This window comes from Hippocampus bargibanti, linkage group LG06, assembly GCF_051943395.1.
Source record: "Hippocampus bargibanti isolate YZ-2025 linkage group LG06, ASM5194339v1, whole genome shotgun sequence".
NCBI classification, from domain to species: domain Eukaryota; kingdom Metazoa; phylum Chordata; class Actinopteri; order Syngnathiformes; family Syngnathidae; genus Hippocampus; species Hippocampus bargibanti.
Genome location: NC_142739.1, coordinates 1,622,464 through 1,641,002, shown reverse-complemented (window position 1 = coordinate 1,641,002; position 18,539 = coordinate 1,622,464). Strand labels below are relative to the sequence as shown.

Sequence of the window (18,539 nt, the reverse complement as noted above, 5' to 3'; positions counted from 1 at the left end):
CGCGCAACATGATTATTTTTTTTTTGTCTCCTAGCGGCGAGTTTGGTCTGTGGCTGGATGGAGACCTTTACCACGGCAGGAGTAACTCATGCAAAACTTTTGGGAACCCCATGCTGTCCAAAAAGGAGGATTTCTATGTGCAGGACATAGAGATCTGGGCTTTTGAGTAACAACAGGGGGTTGCACCATGGGGGAAACACACCCGCATCCAGGAAGAGTGAGGACCGGTCCTCCTTAGAACATTGGCAACGTCCTAACTGCACATCACTGGGGCTGCACAGGCCGGAAGCCCGCAATCGGATGCTTTTTTTGTGCGTTACTGCTGCAGTTACTCTGGGGCTTCATTTACTTTTTTTTTCTTTGTGGGAAAAGTACCTTTTGTGCATGTCTCGTTTCATGGCCTCGTGCTGCATCTTTGTCGAGCGATGGGAGGGTCAACGGACAGTGATCGTGATCGTGGGAAAAGGGGACTGTGCCGCGTCGCCTTCAGCGGTCCAGACAGGCGTCCCCAGCGGCCACTCACCTTTGTTCGCGCAGTAGGACGTTGCTCATTTTCTGTCAGGGGGTGAAGGACAAAGAAGAGAAATGCACATTCCAATCCACCTAGTGATGACGTCATGTCCAAAGCAAATGGTGATAGTGGGAAAATCACAAAAGGGGAACTATAACACTCGGGGAGAAATCGGAGATGAGAGGGTTCGGCTCGTTTATTTGGTTGCATTTACTCCCCCCCCCCTCGTCCAATTCCCAGGAGGTCCTCTTGAGGATAAACTAATCGAGTATATTGTGTGTGGTAGTCCTCCTGTCGTTCACTGTCCTAGCACACCATCTGAAAGCACATAGCTATAACCAGATCAGCCATCGTCGTAATGTTCTGTTCAGTGGGTGTATGTGTCAGTGCAGCTAACACCGTCTGTACTGTTAGTAGACAGTAACGTGTTGCAATAGATTTTGTGGAATATGCAAATAACTGTCCTGTGACCTCAAATAGCCCGCCCGGCCAGAGAGGAGAACGTGCAGCACTTTTTCGTCTTGATACACACTTGCTTTTCTGGCTATCATTTGAAAAGCCTGAGACGCGCTAAGCCGTTTTACATGCATATATGACAATTCTGTGTCGGTATGTATGATTATATAGCGGTGTATATAATCATATATATTTGGCTGTTCAGTGTGACAGTGATCTATTTGTGCTGACATTTCAGCTGTTACGATATAATGTATATTACCCTGTAAATGATGCTATATACAGTAAATATATATGAGCAGGTGTGGATTGGTGGGTTTGCTTCTAGCACTTTAATCTGGTGTAAAAGTGTCCAGGCCAGGCTCTTAGACTCTATTAGCAGTAGCTGTACAGTACTCTTTTTGTTTAGATCCATAAGATGTTCACTGTTTGAAGAAAGCTTGCTTCTACTAATACAGTTGTGCCCGAACGCTCCACGTGACAAAAGAGGGAGCCATCTGATGTTGGGAGTGGGGTGGAATGGTGTGGTTGAGTACTTTGCCAGGTAGGTATGCTGGCAGATTGACATTGGGTACTGCCTAAACCTCACCCCAATGGCCCTTCTTGCCGACAACACCCCACCCCACCCCACCCCCCGGTCTTCCGTGCCAGTATTTGTGTCCTTGTGGAGAGTCACAATGAAGAATATGGATAATTCTTCCAATTATTTCACCTGAATACCATGTATCAGTGATCTATCAACAAATAAAGATACACTAACGGTTATAACCGGGTTATAACATTTGTCCTATTTCTTTCATCGCCTTTTTGAATGTTTTGAGGCCCTCTTAAAATGACAGCCAGTGAGCTTCTTGCGCCGGTCCCAAGCCCGGATAAATACAGAGAGTTGTGTCAGGAAGGGCAGCCGACGTAAAAGCTTGGCCAAAAGAAACGTGCCAATCGAACCTTTAAAGATGGAGGACGCTGATTTGCTGTGGCGACCCCTGAAAGGAAAAGTAGAAGAGCACTGACATTTTCTGAACATTCTTTGGAACCTCCTACTTCCATCTGATCCTTAATGGCATCAGCGGGTAAGGAAATGGACACTCAGTCTTGAGAATGCAGATTAAGACTAAAATTATTGTGAAATGAGCACTTCCTCGACCTCATGTTCATATTTTTTAATACTGTACATTTGTCTTCTGTATGAGATGGTCAGTATTGCATTATAGTACTCTAAATGATCTTTGTTCACACTTAAACCAGTGTTTTAATTTATAGGATCAAATTGTGATGTGTGAATCTGGGTCAATAGGTTTTGGTTGTGGTTTTCCTCAGAATTGTTGATGGGATGTCTCACATAATGAATTTGGCTGGTTGGTTAAACGGTTCAGCCAAAGCAACGACGACTCTGAATTAAGTCTGTTTCAATATTTACAAGAACTCCAAATCAGATTTGCTTGGTTGTGACTGGAGTTTCATTTTCTTAATCAAAGATCAAACCAACCAGCCTGAGGTAACGGTTACAGTGTACAGCATCGTAAAAGAGTGTGAGGAACAGCCTCAATGAAAAAGCCTTGTACACTATTGGTTGTTAGACAATAAAACCAAGAGTATCAAGATAATACAAGAAAGGTGTTTAATTTCAGTGAGGAATAAAAATCTAGTTTTTCGCCCCATTGGCTTGAGCGTGCCTTAAAATTAGTTGTATGCAGAGGCACAAAAAACATCTCACATAACCAAGTTGTGTGGTTGATAAGGCGTCGTTATCATGTGCAACATTCATGAAATAAAAGTGTCCAATGACAAGATGTTTTGTTGTTTTTTTTTTTCAAAGTTTTGCTCAACACTGACTGTGTCTTGTCCCTGTGCACTAGTGGGAGGGCCCTTCAGTAAATCAAGTGCTTGAGTTCCAAGTAGACGAGGGGGAACATGACCGTACAGGCCCGGGAGAGGATTGTTGCGCTTTTAAATAAAGCTCTGTGTTTGGCGCTCCAGGACTCTGACTTGAAATTGAAGTAGACGGCGTACAAGGCCACAGCGAAGAAATGGCCAATGAGGATCATTGGTTTGGGTGACAAACTGGAAAAAGGTAAGAAGTCACGCCTTATTGATGAATATTTACAGTGTGTCAACATTAAGTATCGAACAACTCAGTTCAGTGTAATAGTCGATGCACATACACTGAGAGGAGTCCAATTGGCCCAGCGATGCACTGTCCTCCAAGTTTGAAGTACTGAAAGCAGGCTTTCCTCAGCTCATGCAGTGACTCTGAAAGAAAGCAAAATGGCATGTCCCTTGGAATATTGATGTACTTTTGCTATTATGGGACCGAAAAAGACGCGGTCGAGCAGAAGATCATCGGAAAAAAAACCAACGAGGTGTGCGTTTGTGTGACTTAGCGTTCCAGTACCAGTATGCTAAGTCGACCATTACTACGTGTGGTTAATTAAGGGTGTTTCTGTGTTGTCTAAAAGTAAGCAACTGTCTCAGGCAATAGAAGAGGTTGGAAAACTTCTGTTGATTTGGATTAATGAAAGGCAGCTAACGGGACCGTGTGAATGAGGGTATTATCGCCGAGAAAGTGCGGCAACTTCACATGGATATCATCAAGAGGCAACTACATCAACGACCATCACAAAGGTAAATAAAACAACTTTTATACAGTACGCTTTATATCTTTAATTATAATACAATAGCGCATTTATTATACATAAAATAAGGTATAAATGGTGTAGTTTTCTGTTTTATTTAACAAAATTATGTTTTATGTGGACCTAGGAACGGATTATTCTCATTTTTAATGGTTTCTTATGGGAAACTAAATGTTTGGCAGATGAACCTTCCGCCTTACACACACTTTCTGGGAACCAATTAAGTTCGTAAGCCGAGGTATCACTGTACATATATACACATACATACATACATACATACATACATACATACACACACACACACATCTCTCATGTATCAATATATATATATATATATATATATATATATATATATATATATATATATATATATATATATACACACACAGACATACACACTCACCGTCTGTAGCTGCGAAGAGTTCATACAAGGCCTGGGCCAACACATTCACCACAAAAGAATGTGATGACTTTCGCTCCCAGTGGAATTTTTTCTTTGCCTACGAGGTGGAAAAGAACAGATGACAAAACTCAACTTAAAAAAAAGATAATTACGCAACTTATTGGCACCTTGGAAAGGTAGCATAATTGAGGTGTGAATTTTCCATAGTCTACCAGTGCCTTGCGATCGACTAAATGTCAACAAGTCCAGGGTGTACGCAAGTAAAACTCGGGTCACATTTCATCAGTTTTGTCTAACATGGGTGTCAAACTCATTTTTGTCATGGGCCACGTCGTACCTACGGTTTCACTTGGAGGGCCATTTTGAATTTGGGGAAACCATGTAAATGTCTCAGTCAGTCCACAAAAATTACACTGAGCCCAACAAATTGATGAATACCTCGTTTTAAAAGACATGTTGTGGATTCCATACGACGAGTAGAAATTTTGGTTCAGACTTAAGCAACTTAACATGCTCCATTTGCTTCCGCGGGCCACGCATAATCACGCGACAGGCCAGATCTGGCCCCCGAGCCTTGACTTTGACAACGGTTGTCTAACTGATATATGTGACTGGTAGTTGCTTACTTTGTGTGAATCACTCCCTAGGGTTGAAGAGTTAAACAACAAAAATGCACAAACAATTCTGGGCAGCGGCGTGTGCGTTTACCCGCAGCATGGCTCTCTCGTCAAACAGGTCTGGAATGTTCTGCAGCAGGCTCCGCCAAATGCGAACATCATTGAGCGCCACGCTCATCCCTCCTCCGGTCAGAGGGTGCCTCATGTTGTAAGCGTCTCCCAGAAGCAACACGCCTGCAGACCACAACAAGACAACACTCGTCCAACTGAGCGCATCTTCTCATCTTCAACAATGCGAATGTCTTTGTTTTGTGCATGTACAGTCACCAGAAAATATTTTGGACAAAAGTAAAAACCAATTGGAAGAATGTGACCTGCGAGAAAAAAAAAAAAATATCCCTCAACGTGACCGGGCAACGAGTGGTCGCCTTTCTCAAGACATGACCACTTTGTTTTTTCATCAGTGGACGGTTTCCATCTGAGTCAAGCCTCACCTGGCTTATTGACAGGAGAGGGAGGGAGGAAGCTGGCAGGCATGGACCTCACGCGGTCGTTCTGTAGCGCCTCCATAAAAGGTTCCTTTAAATGCTCTGGAGATAGGGAGCAGAAAAGTGAGATCACTCAGCCGCCTTGCCAGAAAGTTGCACACTGAGCGCATGTGTGAAAAGTCTGAAAGTGCCGATCGATACGTCAACGTGACCGGCGGCAACATTTCAGATGGACCCCCTGAAGGTTGGCGTAGCTTTCAGAATGAACCTTTGACATTTCGGATGAAAAGCCAACTCCGCCATGAATGCCAGCGCCTTCAAATAGGCCTTGCAGCACAAGAAAAAAAAACAAATCTGACAATCCCTGACACATCTTGTACACGATTAATGATGTCAAATTGCCCTCAAATCAGGTTAGGAGACTGGGAAAAAAAACACAAGTCAACACTTTGCCGTCATCTGCCGACAAATGCACTTGTGAGCTAATGTTGAGGAAAGAAAAAACATTTCAACATTTCTTGAGGCTGGCTGAAAAGACATTTGTCGGGTAAAACACGACAAATTACGAATCGAAAACGGTTCGTACAGCCAACAACCACACACGATATCACCATCGTACTAAAACGCAAATACTTTCATTCATCAAAACCGAAAATGAAACGCATAAGCTTACTAAATAATGATCGCTGACAGCTGTTGCGTTTACTTGGCTTTCTGCCTACCGGAAGTTAGCGGCCGATCACGTGATCAGAACAAATGACGTCACGCTGGGCGTCCACGCAGACTGATAATAAATGTGCTATTGTATTGTAATTAAAGAAATAAATTGTACTGTATAATATAGTCGTATTATTTACCTTTGTGATGGTAGCTGTCAATGGATGACGGACCAACTTCCAGCTTGCCTCTTGATGATATCCGAGTGAAGTCGCCGTGCTTTCTCGACGATAATACCCTCAACTTCACTGTCCCCTTCTAGCTGCTTTTCATTCATCCAAAACAACGGACGTTTTTCTTTTGTGTCCTCCACGGCTTAACACTAGCCTGTGGTGGGGTCTTTTTCAGTCCCATAATAGCAAAAGTACTCCTCTCGATAACAAACCACGTCGGCACTCAAAGAAAGGGGGTGACGAAAACGAGTCCGCCAGCCACCGTGGCACAAAACAACACATTTTTATAGGTAGAGTCCTCGGTAGGCATAGCTAGAAATACACATTTGAATTTTGGCGGTTTAAATCATCAAGCCACGTGAAGCTTTTGGGGGATGAAAAAGCCGCATGGCCACTTTCCAGTATATTGTGCAATTGTTTTGATATTTTCAGAGGTTGGAGTGGGCGGATAATAATGTGCACGTGAATAATTAATTTTCTGACATGAATCTATGTTAGTTTTTTTTGTTTTGGGGTGGGGACTATCCCTGTGAATTTCCATTTCAGGCGGGCATTTGTTGTGGTTTAAGGAAGTGTGTGTATCCCATCTTTACCTGGCAGCTGAGGGCATACTTTCTCAGCCAAATAGTGCGGCAGGTTACGCGGCATCTCCCCCCTGATATCCACAAGCACTCGAGTGTGGCTGGAGGAGATCTGATAGATGAGCACAGGGCTCGGGTCGGCCAGCACCAATTCAGCATGGTTGGCTTTAAACTGGGGGCAGTCCTGTCAAGTACAAGTCGATTATGAGTGGAAGAAAAAGACGTGAAGACGTGTCACTTTGTCTCATACACCGTACCCTTTCATTTACATTTCACCGCAATGTTGTTATTGTGCGTGCATTGGAGCTTGTGTACAAATCTACCTTCATGAGACATCCAACAAAGTGAGAAGAAACATAAGCTTTCCCCGCCAAGAGACTCTTCCTGAATTTGGAGAAACATCCATCAGCAACCACTGTTAAAGCCGCGTGCACTTCCTGGAAGACATTTTCATCAGCAACTTTATGCATTAAAATAAATAAAAAGTGTCCTCGCTAAGTTTATTTTCTCACCTTCACATCCCCGGTGTGTTTATCCTTGTACTGTATTCCCGTCACGCAGCCATCTTCTTCTTCCAAACTTGTCACTGTGCCTTCTATAAATGTAACACTAGAGGGCGCAGACGAACAAACGATTGTAAACTTTGTACCGCCTGAAGAAACCGAGAGGTGGCAATGGATTTTTGGACAACGCCAGTTTGTTATGGAGACACGATGGTGAGATTTTTGAGCATTCACTTGAGGCCACGAACACATTCCTTGCTGTCACACAAGAAAGCAAAATAGTGCCATGATTTGGGTATACTATGAGAATGTCTGGCAGTTTTGTTTTTTTATGATTGGAACATATCTTCCATAAGACACTCTCGGACAATGCAATGATTATTATTATTATTATTATTATTATTTTATTTATTTATTTATTTTTTTTTTTTTTTTGGGGGGGGGGGTGTACAGTACTTACTTGGCCTCAGCCCGGGCAGCCCTCCGCAGGCCCATGATGAATCGGCCATGATGGAAGGCACGTCCGCACTGGATGTTGTCCTCTTCCTGAGGGTAGGGAATCTCCACCTCTGTGCTGCTCTCCATGTCATGGATGACATAACCGTTCACCAGGTGTGCATCGAGACCCTCCACCGAGCCTGAAGGTTCGGGAGGATGTTACAGTTTCTTTTTGTTTGACTCAATCATTCATTTTGAAATGAGTTATGGTCCTGATGGTCCTCAACTCAGAATTTGATTTGCCTTCAAGAGGACAAGCAGAAGCAGGCCATTCAGCAGTTGATGTGCAGGCTTTTATTGAACAGTTCCATCCAGAAAAGACTGGCTATGAGAATCATCAACATGATGAATGATAATGTGATCCCTCAATTTCGTAAGACCTTACAAGTCAGAAAGCAACAGGTGTCAATTAAGAGCCATCAATGACCATCACAAATGTAAATAAAGGGACTTTATTATACAGTGCAGTGTATTTCTTTCATTACAATACAATAGCACATTTATTATACATAGGATAAGGCAGGTTGTGTGTAGTTTTAAGGCTTGCTTCACGCTGATGCATCTGAAGTTGGTCTGGGGCTCTCGCAAGTACATGGAGGAGAGGAACATCCCATCCTTTACCTTAGCACAGGGGTCGGCAACCTTTACGACTCAAAGAGCCATTTGGACCCATTTCCCACAGAAAAGAAAACACTGGGAGCCACAAAATCCTTTTGACATTTAAAATGAAGACAACACTGCATCTTTTCATCATCGTTTTTTACCTTGATATACGCATAAACAAACTATAATGTGTTGCATTTATGAATCAATGAACTGTTACAGAGAAGCGAAATTACATTTCTGCACGCAACAAAAACATTTTAAACTCCGAAAAAAAGAGGTTGGGTTGAAGATTACTTTCAATGTCTATTTGAAAAAAAAAAGAATATTTTCAAAATGGCAAATACAATATTTATCACCTGGTTAATGTGATTTCTGCTCCTGCACCTCAGCGCACAGCCTCTGCACATCAGGGCTGTATGACGTTACCTTCATCTTCACGCAGGACTGTAAGCTGTCGTCTGTCAGGCGTGAGCGATTTCTGTCTGTTTTTAATGTAGTTCATGTTGGAAAAGACCTGCTCACATATGTATGTGGATCCGAAGATAGACAGGACTCCAAAAGCATACTTTTTCATGTTCACATAAATGTCGGGGATAGCATCCCATGTTTTTGAACACAAGTTTGTCCGTACTGCATGGGGAGGTTTCCAATGTCACTCCATTTGTGACTCTGAGCAAGAACGGCCTTCTGACGGGCAACATCTTCAAGGTCAGCTGTTAAGCATTGAAACTTGGACACCCATATGTCTTTGTCAAGATCAGGTTGACTCACATCGGCCAATGCAGTCGTATTCAGTAGGGCTGGATCGACGCTTAGGGGAGTGACAGGGAAGGATAATGTGGTTTTTTTTTTCCTTTCTGAAGTCACTGAACCGTTTCCCAAACGATGTTTGCATTGAGACGCTTGCAGACGGCAAATACTCTGAATTTATCACATTGTCAGTTTGTCTGAACTCTCTCAAAGAAGGGAAGTGAGACAGTGTACATCTATGCAAATCTCTGGCAAACACTGTCAACTTGCGCTCGAACGCCTACACCTCCTCCAGCATGTGCAGGGCTGTGCGTCCTTTCCCCTGCAGAGCTGTGTTCAGCGTGTTCAGGTGCGCTGTTATGTCCACCATGAAGTGTAGCTTTCCCAGCCATTCTGGCCGTTCCAGCTCTGGATAAGTGAGCCCTTTGCTGCCCAGGAAAGTTTTCACTTCTTCCAGACACGCGGCAAAGCGTTTCAGCACCTCCCCTCTGGACAACCAGAGGGGAGGTGCTTTGTTGTGCAGCAGGAGATCAGAATACGTGCTTTCCACCTCTTCCAGTAACGAACGGAATTGACGGTGATGTAAACCTTTTGCCACTATTTTATTGACAATCTGAATAACAACCTTCATTACTTCTGTGAATTCCGGATGAAATGTTTGAGCACACAGTGCCTCTTGGTGCAGGATGCAATGAAAAGTCAGCAGCTTTCTGTCCAGCGACTTCTGCAGTAAAGCCACAAAGCCCTTCTGCGCTCCTGTCATGCTCGGTGCCCCGTCAGTAGCCACTGACACCAGGTGGGTGGTGTTTATTCCTTTGGCTCTTAAACAATTCAAGACAGCCTCACAGATATCCTCACCCCGTGTTTGGTCTTCTAGTGGCATCAACTCAATCATTTTTTCCTGTGGCCCATCAGAGGTTACATATCGGCAGAACAGCGCTATTTGTTCAATGTCACTTTTGTCTTTGGACTCATCACAGGCGATTGAGCAAGCCACAGCTGAATTGATGTCTTTAAGTTGCTGTCTGGTGATGTCTTCTGCCATTTTTATGGTTCTGTCTTTGACGTTCTTCGCAGAGAGGGGCATGTCCCTGATTTTCTGCACAATTTCACTCTTGTTTTTAAAGTCTGTGAATAGATGTTCTGACATATTAATGAATGATTCTTTTATATATTCTCCGTCTGTGAACAGCTTCCCGTGCCTGTCTATTTCCTGAGCGGCCACAAAACTAGCATATGTAGCTGAATTTGTAGATTTCATCCACTTCATCAAATGATTTTTGCTCTGATCAGCCTTCCGCATCAGTTCCGAAACGGCTCTTTTTCTCTCATCTCCATCCGGATATTTTTGAGCAAAGGCTGTGTGTTTGTTCTGGAAATGTCTTGCGACATTTGACTTTTTGTTGTTTGCTAACTTCTCATGACATATTAAGCATACCGGTAAACCCGTCTCGTCAGCAGTGAAGGCGAACATTCTGCCCACGTATCATTAAACGTTCTGTTTTCTTCAGACACTTTTCTTTTCTTAGGTTTATCCATAGTTGGCCTACCTGGGGGTCGAAAAATTCAAGAAATCGTGCGCAATTTGGCGGTTGTGACCGGATATACGGCCAGTGTCGATGGTTGTGACGTATATTATGAGCGACAAAAAAAATTGAATACGTTTTATTTTGTATTATTTAGAATCACCATAACCTTCAAATTTAGAATTACATTTTAAAAACGAATGAACTAAAATAATATACATTAAATTAAATACTCATTATTTATTTTCTAAAGCCGCAGGGAGCCGCAGCAGGGGGGTGAAAGAGCCACATGCGGCTCCGGAGCCGCGGGTTGCCGACCCCTGCCTTAGCAGGAAGCTGTTGCCCAGGGAAAAGAACTATTCCACAATGGAAAAGGAGTGTCTTGCCATTACATGGGCTTTGGAGTCATTGCGCTTCTATCTCCTGGGAAGACCTTTCACGGTGGTCTCTGATCATGCTCTTCAACAATGGATGGCCAGAAACAGGGAGAACAACAGCAGAGTAACCAGGTGGTTTTTGAGTCTGCAGGCCTTTAACTGCAAGCGCCAAGGCAATGCGGATGCCCTCTCCCGAAGGGAGGCCTTCCTTGCCTGTTTCGCATCCTTTACCCCGCCGAGGACGTCGGTCCCAAGGGGGGTTGGGGGGGGGGTGTGATGTCATGAGAGCCTGGGTCCTGGAGGGGAAATATATTCCCCTAAAATGGCTTCACCCAGAGTGAGAGTTTTGGGCCCCATCTGGTGGAAGGCAGCAATCCAAACCCCACACATGTGGCTGATCACGGCTTGATTGGCACGCAAGGCTTTTAAGGCAGAGAGCCTCTGAGTGTGGTGGCCGGGGAGACAAGCTCCATTGTTGTGCTCTGTGGAGAAACACCAAGAAACTGATTGCTGCATGGAACTCGTTGCCAGTTGGGACCATAGGATGGAACACTGGAGTTGGACCCTTGCTAAAGGTGGCTAGGCTACCTAGGAAGGACGTCAAGAGGGGTGAGGCCTAGAAATACATGGGAGAGAACCCAATCTTCAGTTTCACCTCAAAAGAGACTTTGTTATACTTACAACAAAAAGAAAAAGGCACATGCTGATTAGTCCAGTTTACCGATTTGTAAATAGATAGCGCTTAGGACTCCAGTCAGTCAGTGTTACTGCCACTTATTTGTTTTTTTTGCAAGGGACGCTGTACTTGCCTTTTTGCTTGCGAATTCCCCCTGAAACCCTTTATTAAAATCTTTGTTTGTATTCAAACCTGTCGCCCATTGCACTCCTTGTCCTGCCCCGATGAGAGCTAGCCTAATAGTTGTAATTAAGTTCATCCTGTCTACTTGATATCTAATTTAGAACAGATTCCTATCTTACAGACAGCGTACTGTCGGTGTCCAAATACCTGACATGTTTCAGCGTTTACTTCCGCCTTCGTCAGAGTGTTACCGAAACCAGTACACTGTCTGTAAGATAGGAATCTGTTTTAAATTAGAGAGCTAGCCTCTCATGACATCACTATATATATATATATATATATATATATATATATATATATATATATATATATATATATATATATATATATATATATATATATATATATATACATACAGTAAAGTCTCGTTATATCGATATTCAAGGGAGTCCGAAAAAATATCGATATAACCGGGACTATCGATATATCCGACCCTATTTGCATGTAATTTTCTCCGTGCGTGCATAGAAATAGTATCGATATAACCGGGACTATCGATATATCCGATATCGATATAACGAGACTTTACTGTATATATATATATGATGAAAACTTTTCAAGTTTTCATCAACAAACATGGTTTACACAAAGAAATGGTTCAATGGACTTTAGTTCCAATCCGACCTTTTTCACCAAAAAGCAAATGTGCATGTTGCAAATGTGAAATGTGAAAATTAAGACCCTTTACTGAATTGATAAAATCCATGCAAATGCCAAATGACATGCTATCAGCATAGTTCAGCATATACAGCAAAAACCAATAAGAAATCCTGCATGGGTCTCAAAGTCCAGTCCTCGAGGGCCGTTTTCCTGTATGGTTTCCATCTCTCCATGCTGAAACACACATGATTAAAATGACAAGGGCCGTGATCAGGCCTCTGCAGGGCTTGCTGATGTGCTGATCATTTGAATCAGATGTTTTTCAGCTGGCAGAGTGGAAAAACAAGCAGGAAAGCGGCCCTCCAGGACCGGAGTTTAAGACCCATGTTTTACAATGTAAAGTTTACAGTGAAGCACTGGGCATGTCACTGACCTTCCAGGCCCAACTCTTTGAGTGCTCTATAGCCTCCAGGTTGCAACAGTTCTCCCACAATCCTGTCCGGCTCCTTGAGGTCCCTTTCCACCACCGTCACCCGTCGACCATCCCGCGCCAGTACGGCCGCCATTGCAGATCCCAGGACGCCGGCCCCAACTATCACCACATCTGGCTCAGCATCTGTCCCGAGCTTGGTGGAGGAACCAACTCGCTTCGTGGATGTTGTCGATCCATTCGGCACTTGTTTCTTTCTTCTTGGGCTCTACCGGGAAATTACATGAAGACATGAGCGAGAGAAAAGAAAAACTAACGCATGCTAGATATTGTTGACCCAAATGTTCTAATGGTGTATCCACATCAATAACATGGTGAGCAGTGTCCAAAAATGACGATTCAATTCATAGTGTTAAATCATAATTTTACACACATATACACATACAGTCCATCCATAATAAAAGTACATTCAATAAATAACATTTTGAAGTTGATGCTCCAGTACATTTTGGATACAGTAAGGGAACAAAATTCAAAATGAACAGCAACAGACTAAAGGACATTTACTTGGGCCTTTTTAGAAATGTTTGTTGTATTTTTCATTGTGTCCTGGCTTGAACTGTTCTCCCTTCTCCCTGCGTGGATGAAATGGGGAGGAGATAGAACTTTCCAGAACATCACGTGAGCGAGAGTATAAGAAGGGGACAATTGCGAAACCACGAGAGGAGACCGGGTGCTGTCAGCGAGCCTTCAGGCTTCGTGACCAGAATCAGAATCAGAATCAGAAAACCTTTATTCGTCCCACAATGGAGAAATTTGCAGTCCACAGCAGCAATTAAAAAGGGATGGGGTTGGGGTGGGGGTGAAAGGATAGAAAACAAGATATTCTAAGCATAAAAAAATAAAAATGTCAACTGTATACTGTGCAAATGTAAATGTGCAAAACTGTTTCATAAAAAACTGTACATAGTGCAAGTATCAAGAAATGCATATTGATATATTGCATCAACCCAGATTTACAAGTGTCCATTTTTTTTTGTGTTTTTTTTCACATGTGATCATTGAGAATTGCAAAGCCTGACAGCAGTTGGTAGGAACGAGCGGCGGTACCTTTCCTTCTTGCAGCGCAGGTGTAATAGTCCCTGGCTGAAGTGCTGTGCTGTCAAGGTGGGTAAGAGGGGGTGGGAGGGGCTGTCCATCATAGCCTTTAGTTTAGCTAGCGTCCGTCTGTTGCCCACCTCCTCCGGAGAGTCCAGCGAGCAGCCCAGGACAGAACTTGCCCTCTTGACCTGGCACTCCAGTCTTTTCCTGTACCGGGTGGTGATGCTGCCTGACCAGCAGACAATTCCATAGTGGATGGCTGAAGCCACCACAGAGTCATAGAAAGTCTTTAGGAGTGACCCCTGAACTCCAAAAGACCTCAGTTTCCTGAGTAGGAAGAGGCGACTCTGTCCCTTTTTGATTAGGGCATCCGTGTTTGTAGACCAGTCCAGTTTATAGTTGAGAGTAACACCCAGGTACTTGTAGGAGGTCACCCTCTCAATGTCCGAACCCTGGATGTTCAACGGTGCAGGTGAGGATTGTTTCCTGCTGAAGTCCACCACCAGCTCCTTGGTTTTCCCGGTGTTGATCTGGAGGTGATTCTGCTGGCACCAGTCCACAAAGTCATTTGTCAGTCCCCTGTACTCCCTATCGTCTCCCTTTGTAATGAGGCCGACAATAGCTGAGTCGTCAGAGAACTTCTGAAGGTGGCAGGTTGGGATGTTGTAGTTGAAGTCCGAGGTGTAGAGGGTGAACCAGGACTGTCCCCTGCGGCGCTCCGGTGCTGCAGAGAAGCCTGTCCGACTCACAGTTATTTATCCTCACGTACTGTGGCCTGTTTGTGAGGTAATCTGTGATCCAGGATGTGAGGTGCTGGTCGACTCCGGCATGCTGCAGCTTGTCCCCCAGTAGATACGGCTGGATGGTGTTGAAGGCACTGGAGAAATCGAAGAATGTGATCCTCACCGTGCTCCCAGCATTCTCCAGGTGCAGCAATGCCGTATGGAAGAGGTAGATGATGGCATCCTCCAGACCGATGCTGGGCTAGTAGGCAAACTGTAGCGGGTCCAGCGATGAGCTTGCCAGCGGTCGCAGGTGGGCGAGGACGAGTCTCCAGCGTCTTCATCAGGTGAGACGTCAGCGCCACCGGTCAAAACAGGTTAGGCAACATTCGTAATGCTGATGAGGTGATACCGGTGGGAGTGGGGCAAATAGGCCAGTCGTTAGTCAGGAATGTAGGAACAATCAGTGGGGCCACAGGGAGTGGTCCTCTGCTCCCCCCAACCTGAGAGTAGGGACCTATCATAGCTGTGTCCGGCGTCGCCATGTCTGGACATTAGGGATATATAAATAGGGCCGATACGACCAGTCAGACTTTAGTTCGCTGACGAAGCCTCTTGGATAGGAGGCGAAACGTCCGAAACCTTCAAATTTGTACAGATGACGGCTGAAGAAACCTTCTCATCGATATTCTTGGGAGTTAGACAAAATTTCGATATAACCGTACTGTCAATATATCCATCCTGCGCCAAACTGCATTCACAAAAGCCGCAAAAAGAGGGCATCCAATCGCCATATAAGAAACGGAGCTGGCCATGAGCTCGCCATTTTGTGCCTTTGGGGGGGGGGGGGTGAGAGATGTTCCCCCAATGTTGCCTCAAAATGGCACATATAATTCATTAATCGATTGCAAACATGTATGCTTTCCTCTTCAGAACTATAGTGTATTTGAATCATATTCATAACTGGATGTGTAACAAGAAAGCATATTATCCGAATCTGAAGCCATTGTTTGGATTCACAAGCAATGCAAGACGTTTTGGCGTGAAGTCATTTTTATTGGTGTTTTGCATTTGAATAAAAAGTGACATTGGTTGTCCTTTAATACACAGTATGGAATGTTAATAATTTTCAAAATCATCGCGCTTCAGCAGACAAAACAAGAAATATTGTTGCAAAAAACGATTGCATTCATATACAGTACAGTGGGCATGTACATAACACAACAGGGAAACTGCAACGCTTACATCTTACTGTATTATGTATGCAATTTAAAAAAGTCATCACTCTTCTTCTGCTTCCCATTTTTACCTTTTAACACAAACACTTCGATCTCCGTCTGCTACACACGAGCTAGCGTCTGAAAATGAAAATGGCTCTGCTACACGGGTGCTGGTCACGTAACAAACTCACGTGACCAAGTCACTTGACCAAGTCGACCAATGGCGCGACCGATGGCGCGACCGATGGCGCGACCGATGGCGCGACCGATGGCGTGTATCGATATAAACATAGCAAAATGGCCGGCGCGAGATGAAAAAGAGCACCGTAGTAACCGGATTATCGTAAAAACCACGAATCGTACTAAACTGAACTAATTATACATAAAAAGACTAGAAATGTGCACGGGAAATGAAAAATAGTGTCGTAATAAGCAGTATTATCAATATAAACGATATCGATATATCGAGACTTTACTGTATATACATACAAATGTGTATATATATATATATATATATATATATATATATATATATATATATATATATATATATATATATATATATATATATATATATATATATATATATATATACATACACACATCTTCATTATGGCTCTTTTGATATTTTAGATCGCCAAGTCCGGTTTTAATCTATTTTGGGGATGGCCATTTCACCAACTGCTGTCGACTGAAAGTGACGTCTCAGCGGCTAAGAGTTGGATAATGACAGTCACAGCTCATCTGTTTTCTGGGTTTGGTCATGTGACATTTACAAACTGAGCCCTGTGCAATCCTGATGTCATTTTCATTCGACAGCAAATGGCAGTAAAAGGAAAAACAGATGGCCATTGAGATGGAGAATTTGGGTTGGCTTTTGCCACCTGATTCATATTCCATAAATGGAGTGATAATCAGAATACTGTAGCAGTGGAGGAAGTAGAACATTCGACTGGCTGGAGCACGTCTTTATTCCAATTGCTAACAAGTGGATCTGGCTTGAACATGGGAAAATGCAGTAAAATATACTTCATCATAAACATGCCCGTTGCTGTACACTCTGCTGGGTGAGATACATGGTCTTAGTGCCCGCCATAATACCACGTTTAAATTAATCGGGCATATATATACTATTATTTTCAAGATATTTTTTAGTTGACCCCTTAAACACTATTCTTACAGGTTATGTGCACATATGAACTCTATTACCCAGTCATACTGTATTTGTACATCATTGCCTCGGCATTTTGGTCCTCTGTTTTTTTAGAGCGAGCAGAAAAATAGTAACGAGCTTTCATGGGTGACAAAATGATGTATCGCTTGCTTTGGACACACAAACATGGAATTTGATCTACAGTAAATCTACATCTACAATCTACATGATCATCATTCATCTTCCATTAATCCATCGATTCATTTCATCACGGTGTTTCTGGGGGGTGCTGGAACATATCCCAGCTGACGTCAGCCCGCATTTGAAACGAATTTATCTGGACTATACTGTACATTGAACTGTTCACTGCTCAGCCAGAGGGCAAATACAGAGACAAGGAATACGTAATTCATACCTGTATTCACACAATTGATCGAGTGGAAACCGAACTCGCTCTGCTCGGACCAATTTCCGCAAAACAATGGGTCATAATTATTTTTAATAAATATTGGAGCGTGACGTCATAAAATTGCCAGAATTAAAGAATTGAAATGATCTCTGCGTGCTATTTTAGATTTTGATGTTATGCGTACCACATAATTAAATATTCAACGTATGCACAAATGCATTATTCATAAAATACATTTTGAACATTGATCGAAGAAAATCTTTCTTACCTTTTGACACGCGTTATCTGCATCTTGACTCTTCCGGTTGTTGAGAAGGTTGACCACAGGTAAAATGGACAAAAGGCTAAAAGGTAAATTTAACACCTGAGAGATTTTGAGCTTGTGGAAATATCTGAAATAAGAAAGCAGCAGTCCCACTGACAGAAATAAGACGAGGGCTGTTATTAGCTCTCTCTGAGCGAATGTCCAAACAGCACCGGACTTTTTGTACAGATACGTGAAGCTGGCAAGTCCCAAAAAAGTCCACATCCCGGAGATTAAAAAATAAATAAATACAATGAAAAAGTAAAAATAGGTGAAACAAATTATTAAAATGTTTGGACCGTGACGTCAACTTTTAATGTCGGTTGAAATTGGAGACGAAGTAATGTTCAATATCCAATGTTCAATCAAGTCGCTTCAATTGAAATGTCACTTTTCTAACTGTTAATTCGTCGGTTTGCCAATTGTAGGCATGTTGTGATATCATATACCAACGGGTGAGTCGCTGAACTTGCTGATTGGATGGTTCCCCCAAAACTGTCCCACCCGTCCAATCAGATGAGACGCAACAGTGAGCAGAGCTCACGCTATGTGCTAATTGGAATACGGGGGCGGGACGTTAGCGCTTCACCAAACGTTGATTGGACACTCGACCGGCAGCGCTCGTAGTATGATATAATATCAGGGGAAGTGCTTGTACAAGTCGGGAGCAAACTACCCGACAGACTCAAGTGGTGGAACCTCAGTGTCAGCTCTCAGTCGTACAGAACTGGTCCAACGATGAAAAGGTTTCTTCAGCCGTCATCTGTGCTTCTTTGAAGGCGGAATCACAGCGGATATCAGCGAGATCGGGGCGTGTCGAATAAGGAAGTAGTGATGGGAATTCCGATTCTTTTTAAAGAGCCGGTTCTTTTGGCTCAGCTCACAAAAAAGAACCGGCTCTT

General features: G+C 43.3%; 2 protein-coding genes across 9 annotated transcripts in view; one reads left to right on the top strand and one right to left on the bottom strand.

The window, feature by feature from the left end:
* Positions 1 to 1,746, top strand: part of oxr1a (oxidation resistance 1a) — a 117,871-nt gene extending 116,125 nt beyond the window's left edge. For all 8 annotated transcript variants that reach the window (XM_088999764.1, XM_088999766.1, XM_088999767.1 and 5 more), the window contains one exon: positions 35 to 1,746. In XM_088999764.1, coding sequence (XP_088855890.1) covers positions 35 to 170 — 136 coding nt within the window. In that variant the 3' untranslated portion in view covers positions 171 to 1,746. The remainder of the gene's footprint in view (positions 1 to 34) is intronic.
* On the bottom strand, positions 721 to 17,988 carry sqlea (squalene epoxidase a). Its single transcript, XM_088999768.1, has 11 exons — positions 17,602 to 17,988; positions 12,732 to 12,996; positions 7,543 to 7,720; positions 7,092 to 7,188; positions 6,903 to 7,016; positions 6,592 to 6,763; positions 5,115 to 5,210; positions 4,712 to 4,854; positions 4,004 to 4,100; positions 3,130 to 3,217; positions 721 to 3,028 (listed from the first exon to the last, which is right to left on the bottom strand). Exons 1-11 carry the CDS (start codon positions 17,860 to 17,862, stop codon positions 2,836 to 2,838), a joined length of 1,704 nt encoding a protein of 567 aa, XP_088855894.1. The 5' UTR covers positions 17,863 to 17,988; the 3' UTR covers positions 721 to 2,835.
* Between the last annotated feature and the right edge of the window lie 551 nt (positions 17,989 to 18,539).

Coding starts and splice junctions, on each gene's coding strand:
- sqlea (XM_088999768.1), bottom strand. CDS start 17,862: ATGTGGACTTTTTTGGGACTTGCCAGCTTCACGTATCTGTACAAAAAG. Junction 5,211..6,591: donor AGTATGCCCTCAGCTGCCAG/GTAAAGATGGGA, acceptor CCCTATCTCCAG/AGCATTTAAAGGAACCTTTT. Junction 4,101..4,711: donor ACGAGAGAGCCATGCTGCGG/GTAAACGCACAC, acceptor TCCACCTCGTAG/GCAAAGAAAAAATTCCACTG.